The 24830-nt window shown below is 39.1% G+C and overlaps 1 protein-coding gene across 1 annotated transcript; it reads left to right on the forward strand.

Moving 5' to 3' along the window:
* Positions 1 to 645: 645 nt before the first annotated feature.
* On the forward strand, positions 646 to 21642 carry LOC148358450 (uncharacterized). The gene is made up of 6 exons (XM_088344980.1): positions 646 to 828; positions 8353 to 8393; positions 14253 to 14322; positions 15359 to 15424; positions 16373 to 17181; positions 19970 to 21642. The coding sequence occupies exons 1-6, from the start codon at positions 783 to 785 to the stop codon at positions 20036 to 20038; spliced, it is 1101 nt and encodes a 366-aa protein (XP_088201106.1). The 5' UTR covers positions 646 to 782; the 3' UTR covers positions 20039 to 21642.
* Positions 21643 to 24830: the final 3188 nt, after the last annotated feature.

The following is a 24830-nucleotide window of genomic DNA, read 5'->3' on the forward strand; positions in this document are numbered from 1 at the left end:
GAACCTGACAATAAACTTTATCAAATCATTTACTGTCACATAGTAAAACAAACTGCGCTAAAAATTTTGATTTTGTCTGGAGAGTGGGTTTGGCAGTTTTGCTGAATTTGGTCTTAACATTTTTTGTATGGCTCCCTTAAAAAAAACACAATATTTTGCTTTTTATGGCTCTTTGGGTCAAAAGGGTTACTGGCCCCTGCTCTTGGTGATCCTTATCTTCTGTCAAATAAAACATTTTTTTTAATCTTTTGAGTATTTAAAAAAAAATGCTCATTTATATGACAGTTCATGCATTTTTAATAGAATAAATCACAGTTTTTTCCTCATGAATTACTTTTAGATGTACAACGATGTAAAACGTGTGAGGTGTTGTTTATAGTTTCGACCTGTAGGGGGCAGAGCCCAGACCTGCATGTCACTATTATTGTAAAGCCCGCATATTTTTATGTAATAAAGAATGAAAACTGTGGAAAGCGGTTATATCCAAGAGTGAATTTTGTTGTTCTTCCTGGATGCATATTGGCATTGGTAATCAAAACGGCAATTGTTTCCTCATGATTTATTCACTAAACGCAGGTGACTTAGCTTAAAGGTTTAGGATTGGAGCAGAACGACGTCACTTGACCCAACGAAAGCGCGTGCACGCCGCTGTCCTCTGCCCACGGAGGTGTTACGGGAATACGCGTGTGTCGTGCACGCGCGCCTCTATGTGATGAGCGGCATTACATCCAGCTCGCGGTTTTGAAGGATTTCTCCTAAAAAGAACATCGTTTGTGGATCCTATGGGAGTTCTCATAGCTGCACTTTGTCTTTTGGCTGGCGTGGGAGGTCAGTGGTGCTTATTTTGCGTCTTTGTCGTACATATGTGGTGCGATAAAATGCTTAAAATGTCGAAATAGAGGCGACACGGTTCTCGCAGCTTCCATGATGCTAAGTAATACACTAATTCGAGTGAATCTGCAATTTTTTTGAGGGTTTTTTCGGCCACGTGAGGACACCTGGTCACGTGCGCATGCCTGTAAAATTTCCAATTCTGTGCCTCCTTTTTATTTTTTAAACGGACAATGTGTAATCTTTGACCACTAGATGTCGCTGTGTTGTATAGTGCAACTGAAAACCCAGTGTCAAGTCCAGTCACATTTATTTAAATAGCCCAGAAACACATGTCTCAAAGGACTGCACAGTTTACAATTACACCAGCCCCTGACCTTAAATCAGTAGTACTAAACTTACTCCAAGTTACATTTTTTCTCGTTTCTTGCCCAGCATTTGGTGAACGTAAAAATAAAGAGAAATAGAAGCAAAAACGAAAAAAAAAACATCGAAGGAAAAAGGTGGGATTAAAACAAAATTCATCGGAAGAAAACAAACGAAAAAAAGTAAAACAAAATTAAAAGGAAGAGCCATAGAAGAAAAAAAGAAAAGAAAGTGAAAAGAAAGAAATAGAAGAAAAACAAAGAAACAAAGGGAATCAAGAAAGTGGAAGAAATGATACAGAAGAAAAAAACAAAAAAAAGGTAAACAAGAAAGTGAGAAGAAAGAAAAACAAAGAAAAAGGACAAATAGAAGTAAAGCAGAAAAGAATAAAAAGAATGAGGGCAAATGGAAAGGATAGATGAAAAAAGAAACAAATAAAGGAAGCTAAAATATGGGAAAAACGGGGGTGGTGTAAGAAAAGAAGGGGGTACTTGTAGCAGCAAGATGTCAACTCCCTTTAGGTGAGCCTCATCTTATGTCAAACAAATTCAAATGTCTCAACCTACAACTATTAAAAAGTACATGTTTCTATGATTGTTTATGTATATTTTCCGTTATTATTTATATAAAACTGTGACAAAATGTGGTTCTTGTAGGTTTTTTTTTTTTCAAATTCTTGAACAGAATACATATACACTTCCATTCAAATATTCCACAGCTATGATAGAATAACATTTGAAACAAACTGGACAAATAGTCTTAATCTTAATAAATGCAATTAAACAAACATGCCAGGGGGAAACTGATAAGTTCCACAAAAATACCAAAATGTTTAAAAATATTTTCAGTTTTAGTGGCCGCCTGCTTGGGGAAATCTTTGTTGACCAAACGCACTGTTTAACTCCACATTTTGGGTGATAAAAAAAAGCTTTTCTATCCGTGAATTTGCACTTGTGATTGACAAATTTAGAAGGTGGGGGCCCGGGGCTGGATCAGACCATATGATGCAGATGGGGTAAACCAGTGCATGCTTCCGGGCCACTCTGCTGATGAAGGGTTGCCTGGCACAGCAACTCGCCCCTTGTTGTTTTGTGGGCGTGAAGTTTGGTGTCAGGTTGGGAAGAGCGAAGTGGAATATATGCTTGGTGAACGTGAGTGTGTTCTTGACTTAAGCCACCTCCCACAAGCCTTTTATGGCATTGGTATATAGATATAATATAGATATGGATAGATACATCGTATATTGCAAGCATTTCATCGTTTCAAATTTGTTTGAAACCATTGTTAATCGTATCGGCTATAAAATAACAGATCTTACACCAGAAATACTGTATTAGACCGACTGGCAGTGCCAAAGTAATGCTTTTTCTATTTCATATTTGGTTATTAAAAAAAAAAAAAAAGTTGTCATCAGGAAAAATATAATAGCAAGGTTTTATATTGTCCACTTTAACTGAAAAGACTGCGCTGTGTTTTGAATCCGTTATTTTCAATTTTTCACTATTGGCTTTCCTTTGGAGCTCCACTTTATTTTTCAGGTCATAAAGAAGTAATGATTTGACTGATTTTAGCAACAGGCAGGAAAAACAGTACAGTGCCATCAACACAGCCCAGATAATCGTTGGCTGCTCTCAGCCCAGCAGAGCCAACAACTCTGTAAATGGCTCCCCTCACCCCTACTATGTCTTTTACCTGCTGCCTTCTTTAAGGTGCTAAAGGGCCCTTAAAACAAGGACTAATAGGCTTGACAGTTTCTTCCATAAGGCCATCACCACCCTAAACCAGCACAAATAATATTTATCTTTCCTGTGTATAGAAAAATGGGTATTCATTTGTCAGCTAATTTTGTAATTGTGTTGCTGCCAAATTTAATTGCACTACTTTTTTATTGCCTTGTTGTTCAGACGTACATATATAACTCAGGCTTGTCTCCAAGCCCTACCTTATAAATCCATCCATTATCTGCACCACTTATCCTCAGTAGGGTCACTGGGGTGCTGGAGCCCTTCTCAGCCATCTTCCGGCAGTGGGCAGGGGACACCCTGAACTGGTTGCCAGCTAGTCACAGGGCACATAGAAACAGACGACTCACTCGCTCATTCACAACTAGGGACAATTTGGATCGGCTAATTAACCCGACATGCATGTTTTTGGAATGTGGGAGGAAACTGGAGTGCCCGAAGGAAACCCACGCAAGCGCGGGGAACACATGCAAACTCCGCCAAGAAGGATTCGATCCCATGACCTCAGAACTGTGCCGTAGACGCGCTGACCACTCAGCTGCCGTGCTGCGATACCTTGGAAATACTTTTGCTTATTTGTCTTAATTTCGCTTATAAGGCTTTATCATGTGTTTATCCTGGAGTGCCACTTCTAATGATGTCGTAAAGCATGTTCATTCCGTTGTTGGCAATGACTATAAAGTCAGTTTTCTTCCATTTGATGAAAATACCACACCGTAGTTGTGTCAGTCAACATCATCGGGTTCATATCTAATGAGCAACTCACCGCACTGTAATTTCATCGAAACAACATTTTCGAGTGAAACTGTGATAGTTACTCAAGATTTTAGTACGCAGCGCAAAATGTAAAACAGCAGAATCAAGATACGAATGCAAGAAGTTAAAGAGATGAAACAATCCAAATCTAATCGATTTTACATCATCATGGTCCTCTCAGCTCGGTTCTGGTTCTAAGAATCCAATGAGTACAAAATGTTTTTTTCCAAAATAGGTGTCCTCTCTTTAAGGTATCGGATATGCTCATCCCCAAGCTGAATTGAATAAACACGGTGTTAATTTGATCATGGGAAGTTGTTATCTTGATTCTGCCACTAGAAATCAATTGAAATATTGTGTTGCATTGTACAATGTTGAAAAAATTGACAATGGTGGTGGTCAATAAGTCATTTTGAAAATTCTATCTATCTATCTATCTTTCCATCTATCTATTTCTAGGAACAACACTAACATCCCTCTTGTTTGTGAAATCCAATAATCCACGCGCATTTATCTAGCCTTGTCATATCCCTCGAGAGGGGTGACTGACAGCAAGACAAACACATACAAAAACAAAGAAAATAAAAAAGGGGAAAAAGTAGCGAAAAACACACAAAAATATTTGGACAATGGCCAACCCAAATACCCAAACAAGTTAACCACCCCGGCACCCAAGTTGGTCATACTTTCGCCCCTTCAGATGAAATGGGACACAAGAAAGCGGCCATGTCACTCAGGTCAGGGTGACACAACACTCTTCTGATCAACAGTAGGGCCTGACAGCTTTCACTGGTTTACCCCTGCCGCATAATACAGGTGCCCTGCCCATCCCTTAGAACGCGTCAAAACATCCCACTATCCTTTTACAACACCAACAAATTTTAAAAATATTAATGATAATTTGCAAGGTTTATAAATTGAACAAAATATTTCAAATACTATATTTAAACAATTCAAATGTGAAACGGCTATCGGAATTTGGGAGTGTACATAACAACGTATTTGGGTAAAAACATTTCTGCAACACTTATCCTCACTAGGGTCATAAGAGTGCTGGAGTCATCCCAGTGGGCAGAGTTCACAGAGACATAAAAACATTCACACACTCACTCATACCTAGGGACAATTTAGACCGACAATGCATGTTTTTGAAACATTAAAGAAACTGGAGTACCTGGAAGAAACACCGGCATGAGGAGAACATGCAAACTCAGCACGGGGAGGCTGGTAACTGAAATTGTAACCTGGACCTCTGCACTATGGGGCTGACACCCTAACCACTGGGAAAAAAGTAATATGTCTGAATGTTCGGAAAATCTGTCAGAAAATCTAGAAGTACAGTTGTGGCACGAAATGTCCAAGGCATAAAACTAAACAAGAATATGGTTGAATGGTATCAATTATTAAAGGTTGACTATATTCTAATATCAGTCAAATAATTACTTCTTTATGATCTGAAAAAAAAATCTTATTTGTTGAGTAACTTTGTTATACCTACAGATACTTACATAGCTCTGAAAATATATCCATTGAAATTTTTACTTATACAGTAACAACAGTTTATCCCAATAGGTTGAGCCACGATTACAGAAAGTCTGACATTTTTAGAGAAATAGCACATACAGTACAAGCTAAATTTTAAAAAATCAAATCATGGTTGGTTGAGTATGTGGAACGATTTTGTATTCAAGGTACTTTACCTTAAGCTGCATACCAATGATACGGAATTTGTTCTAAAACTGCTTTCCTTGGTGGGACTAATCCTCCTGTGAGAACAAGCTGACGTTGCGATACCAAAACAGTGTAACACTGGTACCCATTTTTGGCTGATTCAATGCTTTTAACACACTGTCACATGACATTGACAACCATTCATTGTTGTAGCTTGGAAAAATGGATTTAATTGCAAATGAGTATGTAAATAGAATATATAGCACTATATTCGTTGTAATTAAGTGTGAGTCAGGCTTCATTTTCTTGCCACACAAATTCTGTTTGGCCATTCAAACAGCTTAACTGAATTTCTGCCAGCCTCGCTAAAATGGAGCTTTGGTGACTGGCAGTTTATGGAAACCTAGGTAGAACAGATACTTGAACTCTTTAGCCAATATTAGGCATGACTGGCCTATGTATGTTTGCAGTGATGTGCAATGACGTTTTATGTCTGGTGTGGCTTAGTCAGATTTACAAATAAATGAACCTACATCCTATTCATAATTTGATTGGCAGAGCAAGAAATCTGTATGATATATGAACTCTAGCATCCAAAAAATATATGTTCATACCATAACTTATAAATGAAGTGTGTGTGCTACTCCTTTTGGGAAAAAAATATTGGTAATCCTCTATTATGAAAAGAGTCCAGGCATGGAGAAAGCATTTACTGGATGGCTTGACCTGCTGTAAACTTGCTAATACTATCAACCGTTCTGTTGTTCAGGGCTAAGGTGTGCACCAAATCAGAATCCTAGGATTTCGATACTGCACTCTGCCATGAGGCAAGAAATTTACGTGCCTCACTCTGCGTCTGCAGAAGCTCAGCGCAGTAATACGTTACAGAATCTCCAACACAAATTTCATCATATACTAATTGTATGAAATATGTAGGGAGAATCTCGGGCTCACCAGCCTCCACTGACTGCACGTCACTGTATTTGGTTAGTTTTAAATTTTGTTTCGTGAATTTTGTGTCAGGACCAGAACGGAATCAGGACCCAATTGCGTAACGTTTACCACAAGTTTTATTGAAAGAAAGAGGAAGGGCTGCGCCCACGATTTGGTGTTTGCTGGACGCGGGAAGCAAGTCGCTCTCGAACTCGGATTGTGATCCGGGTATGGAATTGGATCTTCCGTAGTCAGCGATGGCGGTGTCAGGGACGGAGTCGTAAGCCAGGACGGGAGAGTAGACGTAGTCGGGATCAAAAATGGGCCGTAAGCCGGGACGAGGGAGCAGATGTGGACAGGATCAAAACAGGTCGTAGCCGGAGACAAACGGGAGCAAAAACGGGACAGGCGGGAGTCAGGGTCAAAAAAGTCTTGCCTTGTATCAACAGGAGAGTGAAAGGACTGAGTTTAAATAGGGACAGGGAGCCAATCAGAAACCGCAGTGGTTGGCGCCAAATGAGCGGGCTTAGGTGATTCACATCGGTAATCATGACATTTTGCCTGGAACTTGATGAAATTGTAGGGGAATGAATTGGTTATAATTTAAGTGCAGTGGTACCGCTACTTACAAATTTAATCCGTTCTGGGAGTAGCTTCCTAACCTGAAACATTTGTAAGTAGGGACACCTTTTGAATGTAAATGCACTAATCTGTTCCAAGCCCCGTAAAAGTATGATTAATGAATCTTAAAAGAGCATCAAAACATGAAACAAATACATGTTAAACTAAGATTACTGCACAAAGCCTAAAGGTAATGATACAAACACATTTATTTATCTTTTAACTGGCCTCTTTCTTTACGGGTCCTCGGCTGTGAGTTTTTGCCTCGCATTTCTTGAAAAAACTGATGCAAAGATGTCTGCTTTGGCCGGCTTTTGACAATCTGTGGAAAATGTGCAAGGCAGACGTCATCAAAATGAGTGATAGTCCGACCTGTCAACATATTTTTTGATTTCTTTCCCCCGATTCTGAGACTTAATGGAATCTTGCCAAAATGTCGTTAATTGGGGTGGATGGAATTATGGCTGAATCCTCCTCCTTGTCGTTTCTAAACTCCTCCCACACAACGTTGTGCGTTTTTATACCTTTAATATTGTCTCTTGCTTTTTTTTCGATGACCAGACAAAGCCTTTTCCTCTTCTCTTCGCCTTGTCCACTTTTCTGTCTTTCGTCTGGTCCATTGTGAATTATAGCTCTCTGTCGCGGTACCTTACACTAGACTGTTTACTGAGCGGGAAGGGGACACGAAGAACATTCCGGGAAGGGAACACAAAGGGCATGTTGGGATTCACGCATACATACCGGGTTTCTAGGTACAACTCTGGAAGCGAATGGTAGCACTGAACTGTATTTTTAACTTTGTATCCTGAGACGCTTTTGTAACTAGAGGCAATAGTTTACCGTTCAGGTACTTTTAAACCTGAATCTGTTGTATGTGGAAACATTTAGAGGTACCCCTGTACTGGGGTTTATTGAATATGTGTTGCCTGCAATGGTTCACTTCCAATGCTTTTTGGCCAAATTTATCTTTACATATTGATTAGTAGATCCACCCGTATGTTTAAATTTTGAGCCATATATGTTTGGAAAAAACAATGTCCAAGCATGTCTTCTTTGTTGGTTAGTGCTGCCCTGCTTAGGTTACTTTTAATGATATAATAGCAGTAAAGGATTTGAGACAGATTTAGCCACGGACGGAAAACTACCTGTAGGCTTGTGCTTTGGGGACTCGTGTGTGCATAAGCGTGGTTGTGTTTATTTGTGTGGTGGTGTGCAACGTGTGGTTGTGTGCATTCGTGTGCTTGTGTGTGCTCGCCAGAGACGTAAGCTTCTTTGCTCTGTCACTTCACCAAGGGAACAGAGCTTAGTTGATAACAACTCTCCCTCTCTGGGACTGTATACAATGATGCTTGTTTTTGTTTTTCTCTATCGGTTTAATATGGTGATTAAAAATTGCATTTATGGTTTACAATTGTTTTCTTTTTCCCCCCAGTTGGATGTCGGCCAGTAACTTCACCCCTCAATGATGCAAAGGTCAGGAATGTGTATGCTAATTTTTTTTTTTATCTTCTGTGATATAGTCCATCCAAAATTACAGTTGACAGCAAGGTCAGTATTGAAATTCACTGTTTGAAAAAAAGCTTTAAATCAGAGGTCAACCCAATTCTCAAAATGGCCTCTCCTAGGGAATAATAAAACCTTTGCTTCTTAAAGGGACATTGTGTATCATTAAGCGCCTTCTAGACGTAAAAAAAAACCTTTTCATTCAACAAAAATTGTGATTTGAAAAATAAGCAATAATGCATGAATATCTAATAAGTTTATAGTTCAGTTGGACCTCAAAATAAGGAGCCAAACATCAAAGGATTTTGAACTTGCAAGGAGAACAGGAGAGGACCTAACCTTCAGATAATAAATTCCAACCTGTTCTAACATCCCTCTACTGAGCCTTTTCATAATATGAAATATCCTATATCACAAAAAGCAAATGGCCCTAAAGGGTGTGCATATCAAAGAACAGCAACGTTATTGACCGACAGTGACAATTATCTAAATGGTGCATAATAGTCCAAATAAAAAACTGGCATCTAATGCAATCTCCTTTGCATGTGTCCAATAGTATAAACAGAATAAAGTTATCACGACCAAATACATATGTTACTTTTTTTAAATACTCAAAGGGTGAGCAATGTGTATTTATTTTAGGGCTAACAACCAACGATTACTTTAATAATCTGTTAATCTGATGATTATTTTTCTCGGCTATTTAATGAATCAAATGCAAAAAACACATTATTTTCCTCTTCTATATTCAAATATTAATAATTTTTGACAAATAAGATAAAGTGCACAAAACAGAATATAACAGAATACAATATCAAACAATGAAAAATAAGTGTAAAATAAGAAACAAAATACATACAAATGTATGCTGTACACCTTCAAATCTCTACTATTTTATAAGGTGCAATAAAAGAATCTTTGTTGTTTAAGGGACATGAGCTTTTGAAACAAGAAATAAATGCAAATGTGAAAACTCAGTAACATTAACAAGCAAAAAGTAACCACTATCACCCTTGCTCACTTACTCTTACTTGTTTGAGAACTTTGCATTGCAATGCAAAAATTTGTGGGGATGTCAATAACATTCATGTTGAGGATGCTCTCAGTGATGACAGCTGCTTGCCTTAGTATGCGTGATGTCTCTTTCTCATCATGAAGCTTGTCACTGTTTGCTGTTTACTAATGAGGTGAGAAATTATAGTAAGAGTATTGTTATGGCACATTTTACAAGGCCACAACAATTAATCAGACTTTGCCGGAAAAGTAAAACTTGGGCCCAATCCCATTTCTCTCACTCGGCCCTGAGGACCCTCCAGTGAGGTCCCTCGAAGAGGAGTGCCCTCCGCGAGTGAAGTGCAAAGCGGAGATGGCTTGGACAAGACTTGCAAGGTTCCACCCCTGTCCAGGAGATGGCGGTAATATTAATTGGCTGTAGACCTCAGTGACGTATTGGTCTACGTCACATGTAAACAACTCGAGTCTCAACTTGTAGTGTGTCAGTTGGAGAGTTCGTGCAATGTTAAAAATGCCCGCTACTGCTGTGTTATTACCGATTGCCTGAAAGCTCATCATCTTTTCCGTGTCTCCAATAAACGGAGGAGAAATGTGCTATACTGAAGACAGCTTCGGCGCTATGTAGTGCTGATTCATCTTTACAAGGTACGTACACTCATTAAAAAAATGACCCGTTCGGTCAAATACAGTAAAAGTTAACATACAATGCACGTTCACATAATACCTTATGTTTGTGTAGACATAAATGGCAATCTACTTATTAGTATCTTAATGCCATTTTATGACATATAGTAGGGGTCTTTAGTGTGTGACATGATGAAAAGTAAACAAACACAAGAACAGTCCACCTGACCCTTAAGCTGACATAATATCGTCACCAAACTTCCCTGTACGACCCAAAAACCTTGGTTCATAAGGAATTTAATTCAAAAGAGTTGTCATTGGATATAAAAAAGCTCATTTCAACATGTTTTCATGATGCTTACATCATCTATGCCCACATTTATGTCTAAATTGTCTGTTATCTATTGTGTTCCAGAGTGGCTGTCCCATAAGCGTGGACAGGTTGGACAGGAATGTTCCCATCCTGTGCTTATGGTTCGATGTGAAGTCAAAACTCATTCAGGACTTAAGGTTGAGCAAGAAGGTCATGTGGGCCCTGCAGGAGCTGCTAAAGAGGGAACAGGGCCATGGCTGGAGGGCCTATACTGGCTGGCCCACGGTCTGTCCTACCGTGTGGTGTCACGGGTCTTCAGGGTTCCCAGGTCCACGATACACAGAATTGTCCACAGTTAATATGGAATAAATTGCCCAAAAGCCATGTTTTAGGCTTTGGAAGTCAGACCCACATTTGCATTCCGTGCTTTTCTGCATTACTATTCAATAAACATCTTTATTTTGAGTAACACCTTGGTGGTTTATTTCATAATGATGTGAGATACTGTGTGTGAACTATGTGACTGTTGGACAGAAAACAACTACAAATCACTCCAGTTTAAATAATAGTTTACTTTCAGAAAAACAAAATCACATTGGGCCGAAATACATAATAGTAAATAAATAATATGTCACAAATTGTAACAAAAATATACCAATACTTCCATAAAGCTGGAAAACACAAACTGGAACTTCATTGAGTTCTTAATAAAATAAAATATTTTCCTTTTATAAAACAAAGGGAAACATTGCAGGGATGTCACTGTTCTGGAAATTTGTCCACGAGCTTCCCAAAAAGGACGGGAACCGCTCAGTTTTGGCCACAGTTTCCTCGAGCCTTTTCCTCACTCCGGCAGACTCCGCTTTCAAAAAGTCAAGGAGTGTATCGTGCTTCCTTTTTTTTCTGGGTGATTTGGGGTTTGGCGCCGGATTAGAAGATGCCAACGACGTGCCCGTCGGTGTGGATGGCGTGGTAGCTGTGATGGTGGCCAGCTCTTCCACGGGACGTTCTACATTGGCCTTTAGGTTGGGTGGAAAAAACAAGAATTACTTAATGCTTGTGTATTGCACAAAAACAACTGTGTATAGGATGCTCAACAAGTTGATGTGAGAAATTATAGGATGTGTTCTGGATAATTATTTGATAGTGAATAGATACACAAAATTGACATGTTATTCTTATGGCTGTAAGAGCCTTCTATTGGCCAGCATCACATATGCTTTAGAATTGTCTCCACATTTGGACAACATTTTGAAAAGGTAATTAGTTTACTTAATATGTGTTTACAGAGAAGGCAGTGGACTGTGTGATAGTAATTTGTTTCAACTGTATTTCCACGTGAAATTCGGAGACATTACTCATAATGCATGATGAAAACTAATGCATTCTGATCTCACATGAAATAATCATATTGTAAATAAAACACGACACCCGAAATTGTGTGCAGTAAACAAGCGCGTATGTCCAGAACGTTATTCTGACTATGCTCCTTTAGCGACTGGCCATGTACATGTAAAAGCACGACTCGTTTAAGATACAAACAGGGATGGGCTGAACCGTGATTTTCTGCAGTTATCCTACTTTAGAGTTTGTAGCGTGAAGATTATTTTTTGGCAGCTCCCTTGGTAGATTTGTGCACTTCGTAAAGTAGCGATTTTGCAATGTTCATGTTTTAACGCGAAAATACGATTTTCTATTGCATTTACGTCCAACTAAGATATCTCAATACATTTTGTTGCAAATACATGCGTGGTTGTGGAAAACTACTTACATTTGTGCGGTTCCTTTCCGGGCATGTTTGTTGATATTGAGAATTCGCAAAGCCTTCTGGGTAGTCACTTCGCCGCCAAGTGAGGTAGGGAGCCCCCTCGGTCTTGAAGTGGTTACGACATGGTTTGAGGTCACTTCTGCCTCGGACTTGAGAGTATCGGGACACACTCCATTTTCACGTGAACGCGCAAACCGAGTGACTAGGGCACATAGCGAGTGAAAGTGCGAAGAATGGGACTCGGCCTTGATGTCGAGTCTTATTAACAATGTTGTGTGCAAGTTGAGCTTTTTTTTTTTATATAAAGCACAATCAAACACTGCTTAAGATTATAAGAATGGGTACCTAAAAGCCTCGGCTTCAGCCTACTCCCTTTGGGCACATGTTTATGTTAATATTGTATTGTTCAGCTAATTTTTGTGTGTGTGTTTGGTGCAAATAATTTACTGATACTGTTTTTCGTGCTGTGCCCAAATAAACTTTATTCTTTCATTTAACTGAAATAAAAAGTATCTCACTCACACACACACACACACACACACACACACACACACACACACACACACACGCAATCTTTAATAAGCTAACAGGCAAACCAGAGACGTTACGTTACGTTTCCTCACTTAGTCACTCGGACTTTACCTGAAATTTAAAACTTTATGCTCAACCTTCCCAACATTGTGTGAAAGTGAAGTTTTATTTTTTTTTAAACACAGGTAAACGCTGTTTGAGATGATTCAACTGAAATAAAAAGTATCTTACACACATGCACGCGTCATCAATCAGCTAACAATCAAAAGCTAACATAAGTTAGCTACCAGAGACAAACACTTAAAAACTCAAATAACAAACAAATGAAAACAAATGATATCGTGGCTTACCCTGCTACTGAGCTCCCTTCATCTTCGTCAGTGACTCCATGTTTTGGTTTTGATTGCTGCCTCACCACATTGGGGGTCCCATGCCATAAAGTTTGCAAGTGATGCACTTTTTTTGTGTTTTGAAGTGTGGAGTGCTCCCACACTTTTGCAAACTTCGGTCACACTGTTTTCTCCATGTCCGTCATGTTTCACGAGTTGAATTTACTGTAGCCTTTAAAAAAATTGCACTCTGGTTGTTATGCTCGCCGACTCGAGTGTGACATCACTGACAGATGTGCTGAGCGACTCATAAATTGCGCGACACAACAAATCGATGAAACTACTCGTTTCCAACGCTTTTAACCAATCTATCTTATCAATTAGTTGTTGCAGCTCTATTTTACTTTATATAACTTGAGCCTCATATAATGGAAGCTGATATGAATTCACGCCATCTTGCTGCTACGGATACCCTAAGAGCCAGAAACCTTTAAGCGTGCGTGCTTTAGAAGTTAGACAAGGCTGGGCAAGCAAAATGTCATCATTTGGTCGCTTCGAGTTTCCGTAGTTTGTTTCCTTACACACTATAGCAACACTTAGTGGTCAAATATTACAGTGTTCATTTTACTCCTGTTCTACAAACACAATCTTAACGGTAATCGAAATGTTGTGTTTACACTAGCTATGGCCCCTTCAATATATTGTTGTTAAATAATACTTTGGCGTGACTTCCATTTTAGGATAAGAAAAATAGATCACAGGATGCAAAGTATTCAAAATTATCATTTTGCAATATTAGTAATTTAAAAAAACAAAACGATGTGCTGGTGAAAGTGTACTAGCTTGAAATAAATGCTCACTTTACATTTTTCACCCAAAAAGTTCAGTACCACTCACATAACTTGAATGTTAGCAGATTGATTCATACATAAGTGAATAAAATTGCTGTTTACATAAAATACTGTATATCAAGGCTACTTTAAACAGCATTATCATGTGACGAGACTATGACCTGTTATCACATTACTAACACAATTTATGGGACGGAATCGTGGAAGGTCTTAGAATGGCTGAGTCAATATTGATATAATAACCCAATAGAACCTGTATCATAGAGTGAAAGGAGAAACTCCCATATACAAACATAACAAACGCTTCTATTTTGTTGTTCCAATGCTTTTGTAGGGTGCAGTATACGTCCTGAATATTAAATATGTCCTCTGACAATTCTTGTTTTGTTTTGTCTCAAGGTTGAATGTATTATTCAAGAAACGCTGAATGGAGATGGGTCACAAGATGGGTGTGGCCCTCAGCTTGCAGGTAACACCTGAAATAGAATTAATACATCAAAATATGCATCTACAACATCATCGAAAAAATCTGCCCCATTCCTAATTTCTATGTTTTTCTTACAAAGGTTTCAGATAAGCAAACCAATGATAATATCACACAAAGACAACCCAAGGAAATACAAAATTCAGTTTTGAAATGCTGATTCAATTTGTTAAGACACACACAAAAAAGTACCTGGCCTTATATGAAAAAGTAATTGCCCTACCCCCTTGTTAAATCTGAGCTCAGTTCAATTCCACCCAGCACACCCAAAATTGATTGCCACCACATCTGTCGAATCAAGAAATCACTTAAATTTAATCAGTAGGACAAAGCGAAGTGGGCTACAAAATCTCCACAACACAATAAACATGCCATTATCCTAGGATATTCTGCAGAGAATTAGAAAAAAACAGGATTAAAATATACTAGTCACAAAGGTCACAAAGCCTGTAGGGCTCCAGCAAACCACTGTCAGAGCCATTATCCACAACTGGAGAAAACTGGGAAGAGTGGAAAACCTTCCCGGGAGTGGTCGACCAACTCAGATTACTCCAAGAGTGTGACGGCGGCTCATCCAACTGGTTACGAAAGAACCCCGAAAAGCACGAGTCACTGGTCAAATCTAGATAAAAGAAACGACAGAGGTGGCGGAGGTCTCTGACAAAATAAATGCACCTAAGCAAGGACAGACAGATGCACTCACAAAGGTTTTAGTTCATCAAAAAAAGTTTTTTTCCACAATAGGTGGATGGGATTTAGGTAATGCGCTCAATGGAGCCTTATGTAGTGGAGTAAGAGTACAGTTTCTTCTTCACAAATTTACTCAAGTAAAAGTAAAAAGGATAGTGATTAAAACAAACTTCTAAATATACAAAATATCCTAAAACTTTTTTTTACTCAAGTAAATGTAACTGATTAAATGTAAATTGTTTCTACCCACCTCAGGTTTGGGGTGATGCTGTTTGTGTGCTGATGTTTTTTCTGTCCGGGCATAAATGTGGAGTGTTTCATTTTTTTGCAGCGGAACTTGATGACGTCCAAAGACATCAGGGTTTGCTCGGGGAGCTGCAGAGGCTGGCTGATGAAGGTAGGCACTGATTATTATGACACTTGTGTTTTTTACTTTCTCTGTCTTATATGCTATAATGACGCTGTCAACATTAAGTTAAATGGCTCGTGATGTTACAAGCTATGAGAATTTACATTTATTCCATCAATCCATTCATCTTCCAAACACTTGAGGGTCGCAGGGGTATAGGAGCCCATCCCAGCTGACTTCAGGTAATGGGAGAGGGCTACCCGGGACTTGTCCACAGCCAATCTCCAGGCACACAGAGTCAGACAACCATTCTTTACACACTCATTCCTAGGGACAATTCAGATTCGCCAATTGACCTGCCAGGTTTTTGGGAGGTGGAATGAAACCAGTATTTCTGAAGAAATCCCACTCTGGCACAGGGAGAACATGCAAACTCCACAAAGGGAGGCCGGTAACTGAAATTGAACCGGAAACTCAGAACTGTGAGGCAGACATGCTAAAGAGTCATCCACCATGTCTCCCAAAACCTTAAATAGCTATAAAACACATCTTTCTGATCACTTCAAACACAGTAAAATAGTAATGGAACATAATAATACAGTAACAACATATACACTATAAGATGATATTAACGGAATAAAATGCGAATTGATTATTAACCCTTACCATAGAGGAAGTCTGCAGCTCACAAGTCTGCTGTAGGAGGAGTTATGGACCACGAAAGAGCACAATAAAAAAAAAAGAGTACTACATCAGGGCTGTATAATGGGAAATTCTCATGCTAACTGGGACGATGCTGGTGGTTAGCAGTCTTTAGTGATAGCGTCCTAAAATTATTGTTTTATATAACTTGAATTATCTCTCCTATGTTGAGCCAGATTTTTGCTCTAAAGACATCTCGTATCTGGAATTTCTCGGAAATGGAATATCTCGTAGAGGTGACAATGTATTTGATAATTCAATTTAGATACTGTATGTTGATACTACTCTTTGCAGAGAGAGCGCGATATGAGTACACTCAGGCTGACGAGGAGGCCATTTTGAAGTCCAGGGATGAAGAGGATCAAGCCAATACTGCCGAGCAAGATGACGCTAAAAAGACGGAGAGAGACGAGCCAAAGGTAGACGATACAGGGATCCACGATGAAGAGGAGAGAGCTAAGGAGCTTGAAGAGCTACTGGCCGAAGAGATCAGCAAGAAGGAAAAAGAGAAGACGAACGACGAGGAACTCAAGGAGCTTCTGAGGGACTTGAAGAAAAAGCGTTACGAGAAGAAAGAAAGCGGGAGCCCCAAAAGCCGGCAAAGTGCTCAGGAGGAGGACGACACCAAGCAGAAGATGACCGAGGACAAAGAGGAAGCTCAGCAGCAGAACAAGGACGACTTTGAACTAAGTGAGGAGAAAGAAAAAGTGGAGAAGGAGTTGAAGGAGCTGACAAGCCAGAACAAACCTGAAGAGGAGATGGCCAGGAAGAAGAAGCAAGAAGAGCTGGATGAGCTGGTGGAGAAGATGCAAAGAGTCCAGGACGAGGCACGAGAACAGAAATTGCGTGGAAGCGAGCACGAGGGAGACGATGGCAGGGGAGGCAGCAATGATGCGGGGGGTGAAGACGTGAAGGAAGCTCAGCAGAAGAGAGTGATGGAGAAAGCTAGCGATGAGGCAACTCGCCAATTTGAGACAGAGAGGATGAAGGACCGAGAGGAGGAGCAGGACGATACGCGCGGCGACGAGGAAGAAGATGAAGATGAATACGTCAGAGAGGATGAAGATGATGACAAAGGTGACTTGGATGATGATGAAGATGAGGTATGTCTCCCTTTTGATTGTTTTTCTTCTTGTTTTATTGAGTAGAACCTTGCCCAAAATAATTTGGAAAGGGAGGCAAGAATTCTGAGTTGGTTTGACTTCGTCAACCTTGAGCGTGCAAAGGCATAACAGTGATATGTAAAATAATTAGAAATGGCAAGATGATACATTTGTGAAATTGAAAGATAAGTGATTATTTTCGTACCTTCGATTTAAGGAATATTATGACAAAGAGATGAAATCGGTGACCCGTCATCTGGTCATCAACATTTTTGAAAGATCGAATATTTATGAATGCTTGATGGCATGTTTTGATGGGCATTCATCACGCTATATTAATAGAAAATGGTAAAATGAGTTGGATTAAAAAATAACGGGCCACAGAAGGGGGAATATTTGAAAAACACATCCACTAGCCCCAGGATTCTGAGGGAATTCAACTAGAAGAACGTGGTTGTATTTTCATTACCCCCAAAATTAGAAAAGATTATTTGGAAGTTTAACAACCACGCTGGAGAGCATGTGGAGAGCTACACTGGAGCACATGCATACATTTTGACTTTGTCAAATAATTCTACATTACTGTAACAAATTATTGTTTGTTTTAAAGAAAATTGTGGGATATGGGATACCCCAAACATTCAAGGTGCTCTATTTGGGGAATCTAACAAAGGAAATATTGCTGAAAAAAAAAGAATAACTGGTAAAAATTCTTCTAACAGTTAACAGCTAGCAAAAAGTAGCACACTCAAGATCTCCCCACCAAGTGCACCGTGGAACAAATATTTGTAATGGAGAGGACCAAATTTCAAATAAGAATATAGGAGACCCAATTCATGGATAAATGGGAACAATAGATAGACTATAGAGAGAACTAGACAATTCCCGATGCAATTGTGAGAGTTGGTGCTGGATCTGGAAGATGTTGGCCTAAACCGGTAGCATCAAGTTGTTAGCATGTAACTGTTAGCATAAATAATTTAAACTCTTTCAGATGTATCTGTGATTTTTAACTTGGTTCTAGTAATAACATACTAATAACACCGTTGTTACACTGTGCAATAACATTTTAAATGTGCCCATTAAAAATAAATGGGCCCATCCAAAATGCATGGGGCCCATGCATTTCAATGGGTCTCCATGGTACCCAGGGAAGTTTCCAAGAGTGCCCCAAGTGGGTCACTGTTCTATTTGAAATTTAGTCGAGGGAGAATGGTAGATGCTAATATGTGGATGACTTATTATGTGTTAGCATGACACCTTAACATGTAGCCATTAGCATAATTTGTTAGCCTGAAGCATTTATGTTTTAGCCATTAGCATGACTTGTTAGCATTTACCCATTACCATTTAGACCAGTGGTTCCCAAAGTGGGGGCGGTGGAAAGATCTGGGGGGCGGTGAGGAAGTAGAAGACGGTAGGGGGGGGCGGTAGGGGGGCGGCAGTCCGAAGTCAGAAGATTGAACGTAGTGCGGTTGTGAAACCACAAAGCACTGCGGTTTTTTTCGAGGTTCTGTAGTGAGTGGTGGAGTTTTGGCCAACCACCATTGTTACTGTTCGAGTTTTAAAAGCGCCGACCAATCAGAGGCAAGTTTTAAGAATAGCACAAGCAGATAATTGTGATTCAAAGTTTGCAAGCACCACACTATGCCACATACACCGTGTGAGTTCATTGAGTGTCATGGCCGACAGAAGAAAACGCCCATTGCAGAATTTACTTTCGCGTAGTTGCTAGGTCTAGTGGAACCACAAGTAATTTGTACCAGCACCTTAAAAATTATCACGACATGTAAAAAGGATTACAAGTAAAAGATGAAGAAGGTGCATCTACAAGTGGACTGAGAGGTAAACAAACTTCCGCAGCAAGGCTTTAGGGCTAGGACCTTAGCTTGGCCTTTTGGCTGAGAGTAAGTGTCCCGGCTCCTAGGCTTTGTAGCGTATTATGAACTGACCGATAATGGATAATGGATAATGAATAACGAAGATAGAACAATAACCCTTAAAAAACCCCAAACCCCCCCCCCCCGTCAAAGCAGCATTTGCGCCCTTGACGTCGTATGAAAAAAGTTCGCAAAGGCACAAAGAAATAATACACTGGAGAGCCAGCTTGCAAAAGTTTGGGAACCATTGATTTAGACGATAGCATATCTTGTTAGCATGTAGCAGTTAGCTGACTTGTTAGTATTGAGCATACTTTTTTTTAGAATGTAATTGTTAGCATGTAGCTGTTGACATTATTTGTTAGCGCGTAGCCGTTAGCATAATTTGTTAGCGTGTAACCATTAGCATAATTTTTTAGCATGTAGCTGTTAGGATAATTTGTTAGCATTTAACTGATGGCTTGTAGCCGTTAGCATAAACTATTAGCATGAAGCAGTTAGCATTTAGCCGGTATTATGACTTGTTAGCATTAACCATTAGCATAACTCGTTGCCACTTACAGCACTAGTGGTAATGCTGTTGAAACCAGCACCAACTTGCGAACAATAGAGACTTTCAATAATGACTTGAGAATGATAGATATTCCCCAACACTGAAATGTTTTTTTTTTGTTTTTTTTTTTGTGGTTGTTTGTACCTTTTTTGTGTTTTGTTTTTTGAATGTAAAAAAAAAACACACAATTAAAATTGAGGTTTAAAAAATATTTTAAAAGCACTGCAGTGTACACTGTCATAAGAAAGTCTAGTGTACTTTCAATATTTCCACTCCAAGTGAGCAACCTCAGATGAAACCTAACGCTGCTGTCTGCATAATCTGGTTTCGATTCCCCTCTCCCTCTCGTCTGCAGGAGCTACTGGAGATCGAATCCCAGTTACGTGAAGTTGCGGCAGAGCTGAGAGCGCTGCGGAGAGGATGAACACCCACACTAAAACACACTTGCAGTCACCTTTCGGGTTTGCTCACACTCACACATTCTGCTACTTACAGCATTGGTTGTTCTCCATTTTTTATCCTGATGCGTTCCATCTTTTCTCCCCCTATCTGTCAAAGCAATGATCATTTTAGTTTCAGAGATTTCATGCTTAGCGGATTCAACAAATTGTTGCGGACAGGTGGAAAAAGTTGCTACCTGCCACCAATGCAGGCATTCACCATTTGTTTATATTTCTCCCGAGTGCTGGGGTCACCAACTTTTGTGAAGCTAAGAGCGACGTCTTTGTCACCAATTAGTAAAAAGTGCAACAAGATCGAATTGCATTTCTGAAATGGCAACTGCTATGTTGTTATAATGTTATTGTGTTATTGTTTTGTTATTACTATGTTGTAATTATTAGGAATGGAGTTAAAATATGTCTTTTCAACCTCAAACACATTTTTCTCGAAAATGGAACCCTTGGTGATTCCATATATGATTGGTTAATTCTCAAAATTTGTATTTAGTGATTGTTAGCGGGACAGTGTGTATCATTAAGCACTTTCTAGTGGTAAAAAACTTCACTCATAATTTTTTTTTTCAAATGCTTGTAGGCCAAGACATTCGCATTTAGCTAACAGATTTGTCCACCATCTTGCTGCTAAGGGTACCCCAAAAAACTCGCATAGAGCTTGGCAAAAAAAGAGAAGTAAAAGAGTGCGGTTTGATAGATTTGAGTGTTTACTCTTCCTTGTGCTTTTTAGCACTCGTTTTCTGTCGCACTACACAATACAGCGTCATTGAGTGGTCAAATAATGCACACTGTCACTTTGAGAAGTCATCATGGATGTAGAGAAATTGTTCAAGTTCAAGGGACTGTGTGTTCTATTTAGCGCCTCCTTGTGGTAAGAAAAAGTTGATATCATTCTTGAAAAAAAATCAATATTGATTTAAATGATGAGCAAAAATACATGAACTAACATGTAAAGATGCCTTTCTAATATACTCGCAGGTCAAGAAACTAGCATTTATTTTACATAACATGAGCCTCACCTAAAGGGAGCTGACATAATTGCCGTCCATCTTGCTGCTACGGGTAACCAAAAAAACTAAAAAAAAAGCTGGGTAAAAATATATAAAAATTTAAAATGCGCGTTTTTGGATGCTTTGAGACTGTAGTTTGTATTTTTCACAGTGCTTTTCAGCACTCGTTTTTGGTTGTACTATACAATACAGTGACAGCCAAATATCAAATCATACACACTGTCCCTTTAAGAACGGATCATGTATGTAAAGAAAGAGTTGAACATAAGGTTTTCATATATCATTTAGAAAACCAATATAAACCACTTTCTCTCGATCTATTCTATCGTTTACATTTGGAAATTTCCCAGAAAATCACCATGACTCACTGCGACGCATTTCGGAACCGATCACCATGTTGGGGACCCCTGTAGCGACATCAAATCAAACGCACATACTTTGCTCTTGTCTCAGACGTCACTCCTTTTCTATAAGCAATTTGTGTGTATCAATATCGCTCTTGTGCAATCGATAGCCGTATGTAAATTGTTATGACTGTTACGTATCACTGATATCGCTACTCAAGGTAAGAAATAAGGTTTGTTTTATTAGGCTCGCGTACTGTTAAAATTAAGACTGTTGCGACGAAGGAGGGTGACACGAACAAATGGGGTCCCAATCCTGCCATGTGTAGAAATAAATGCATACTTAAATACCGACAAAACTATGCCATACGATTAAATGAGTACATAGATAAATCGCCTGGTACCTAAATATGTGACCAAAATAAAAATGTATTCGTTTTTTTATGCATTTTCTTATTTTTTATTTCTTTTTGCTTGTCATGTATTTTGTCGTGTATTTCATCGCAACTGAATGTTATTCCAATGAAGAGGCTGTCATTTTCAGAACAAAGGGTAGACCCAATCGCGTAACGTTTCTCACAAGTTTATTGATAGAAAGAGGAAGGGCAATGCCCGCTGGATGGGGGAACAAGCCGCTCACACAATCGGATCGTGATCCGAATACGGAAGTGGATCTTCCGAAGCGGGAGATGGCGGTGTCAAGGACGAAAAAAACGTGTCGTAAGCCGGGACGGGGAGAGAAAACGTGGTCGGGGTCAAAAACAGGTCATAGCCAGAGACAAACGGGGAGATCAGGAACAGACGGGTGCAAAAACGGGTGCAAAAACAGGACAGGTGGGAGTTAGGGTCAAAATGTTTGCCTTGTAGAAACACAGGTTCGCTGACGGACTGACACTTGGAGAGTGACAGGACTGGGCTTAAAAAGGACAGGGAACCATTCAGGTAGCCCGCAGCGGCTGGCGCCAATCGAGCGGGCACAGGTGATCCAAATCAGTCATCATGACAGAGGCGGCCTAGATACATGAGCTTTTCACCTATTGGTTGATCAGTGATTAACGAATAAGTTCTGATCGCCCAATAGGTGAAAAGCTCCTCGTATTTGACCCGCCCTTTCATTTGAATAGCATTTTGTTGTGACAAAATACATGAAAACATTCACAATCAATTCACAACGAAATATATGACATATCAAATAAGGAAATGCATAAATAGTTACATTTCTGTCCTATTTAAGTAATTTCATGACTTATTTATGCGTTCTTTACTATAGTGTACATGTCTTTTGTGCATTAGCTGTGCCATTGAGTCCTCTCTTGAAGGCACAGAACGTCAAAATTAATATTATTATGTATTATTATTTAGCTCGTTTTTGTTTGATCTAACCATTGTGTGTGTGCGTAGTTGGCAATCCGGATTGTAGGGTGGGGATAAAGAGGAAAATTCAAGTTAAGCCATGTTTATTTGTATAGCCCTTAATCATAAGACGTCTCAAAGGGCTCTACAGACTACCATTACAACATCCTCTGATCTGAAACCTACATGAGGGCAAGGAAAAACTCAAAAACCTCAGCATGAGGAAAATGGGGAAACCTTGAGAAGGTACCCCACATGAGGTAATCCCTCTTCCAGGATAATCAGGTTGGAAGTGATGTTGCAAGTGCATCAACGGATAATACATAAACATCAACAACGTGACGTATTGACAGCTTCCTGAGGTCAACATCACTCATAAGCTATTGAATATAAGTGTGTTTTGTGCCTAGATTTAAACACTTCCAATGAGGTTGCAGATAGGATCTCAGAGAGCAGAGAATTCCTCAGTACCTGACCCCGAATGGAGAACACTCTCGAACCTGCGGATTTCTTCTTGGCTCTTGGGATCATTAATAGAGCAGCGTTTTCAGAGTGAATGCTCCGAGCAGGAACATAAACATAGATTTTATGTTTTCATACAGCACTTTAAGTCATAATTTGTTGCCTGAAACGTGCTATACAGAGCAATTTTGATCGTTTAAATGATTGATATATCTGTAGGTATCTATACATCTATTTCTACACACGGCAGGATTTTCAGAATCGATGTACGTAGAGCTTACAAGGTGTCACTTGAGGTTCAGACAGTTTTGCACTCTTAACAAGCCAAGGACTAGGCAGGGCTGAGGAAGACACTCAAGCAATTTTCTTGTCTTTTGCTAACGCTGAAAATAGCCGTTTGTAATCGCTCGCTGGTGTTTGTTACATTACATTCGATTTCTCTGTGCTTGTGTAAATAACATTGCGCCAAGGTCATACAAAGTAAAAGGCGAAAGCGCCCCCAGGAGGACACTGCGTCAAATTGCACAAGGTACAAATCTAACAGGGTTACTAAGAGACTCAGTTAACTGCAATAATAAAAGATACACTGCGGCACACATAAATGCAATAATGAATCATGAATAATTTAGCCAATACAGCAGGTATTTTAATACGACTTTAAAGTGCACATGTAGTATGCAATACTCATTTATTGATTGTGATTTTTTTCCCTGTAGTCGGGACTTAATGATTGAACACACACACAATTATTCGTATAATTCATTCCAGACATGATTTTTAATTTCACAAATAATAAAGTGTTACCGTACAGCGGGGTTTTATTATATCAATCGGTGATTTTGAGTAAGGGTATACTGTATCTGGGGAGGAAGACATTACACAAATAGCCCCCACAAATATTTGTAAAATTGATAAGCATAGAGTGCTGTATTTTGTGCCTGCAACATCTTCTATGATACTCATCAATAAAAGTCATGGAAACTCAATTGTGTTGTGATTGGAACGACCTAAAGCAATGGTGGGAAAGTATTCGGAGTCGGGGTCCGCATTGGGTTCAAAGTTAATGGCTGATCCCAGAGAGCCATCAATTTTTTTTTCACTTATGAATAAATATACATGCAGACATGTGATAAAATATTAAGAGGTATCGATATTTTCTCAAATGAATTTGTTTATTTACAATGATTTTGATACACTCACAATTAAAGAAAAATAATATATTAAACACTGAATTTAGTATTTAGTTTTGTATGATTACTGTAGTTGTATTTTTTTATTTCTATAGTAATTTTGTAGTCTTTTTGCAGTATTTCCATAGAATTCTTGTCGTATATATGAAGAATGTTGGTATTATTAATGTAGATGTATTTTTATAGTATTTCTGTCGTAATATTTATCTTTTTTTTTCTTAGTATTTCTTTAGTAGTATTTTTATTACATTATTAATGTTGTGATATTTTGGCAGTGTTTCTGTAGGAAGTATTTATATTGCAGTATTTTTGTAGTATCACTGGTGTAATCTAGAAGAATCAGTATTGTTTTTTATAATATGACTGTAGTAGTATTTTTTGGTATTTATTATGTATTTTGTC

This window comes from Urocampus carinirostris, chromosome 10 (genome assembly GCF_059441175.1).
Source record: "Urocampus carinirostris isolate Australia breed hairy pipefish chromosome 10, RoL_Ucar_1.0, whole genome shotgun sequence".
In the NCBI taxonomy this organism is placed as follows: domain Eukaryota; kingdom Metazoa; phylum Chordata; class Actinopteri; order Syngnathiformes; family Syngnathidae; genus Urocampus; species Urocampus carinirostris.

Bases quoted from the DNA above. Each gene is read 5' to 3' on its own strand.
- LOC148358450 (XM_088344980.1), top strand. From the start codon at position 783: ATGGGAGTTCTCATAGCTGCACTTTGTCTTTTGGCTGGCGTGGGAG. The intron at 829-8,352 runs GTCAGTGGTGCT...TTTTCCCCCCAG, and splicing joins TCTTTTGGCTGGCGTGGGAG to TTGGATGTCGGCCAGTAACT. The intron at 8,394-14,252 runs GTCAGGAATGTG...TTTTGTCTCAAG, and splicing joins CACCCCTCAATGATGCAAAG to GTTGAATGTATTATTCAAGA.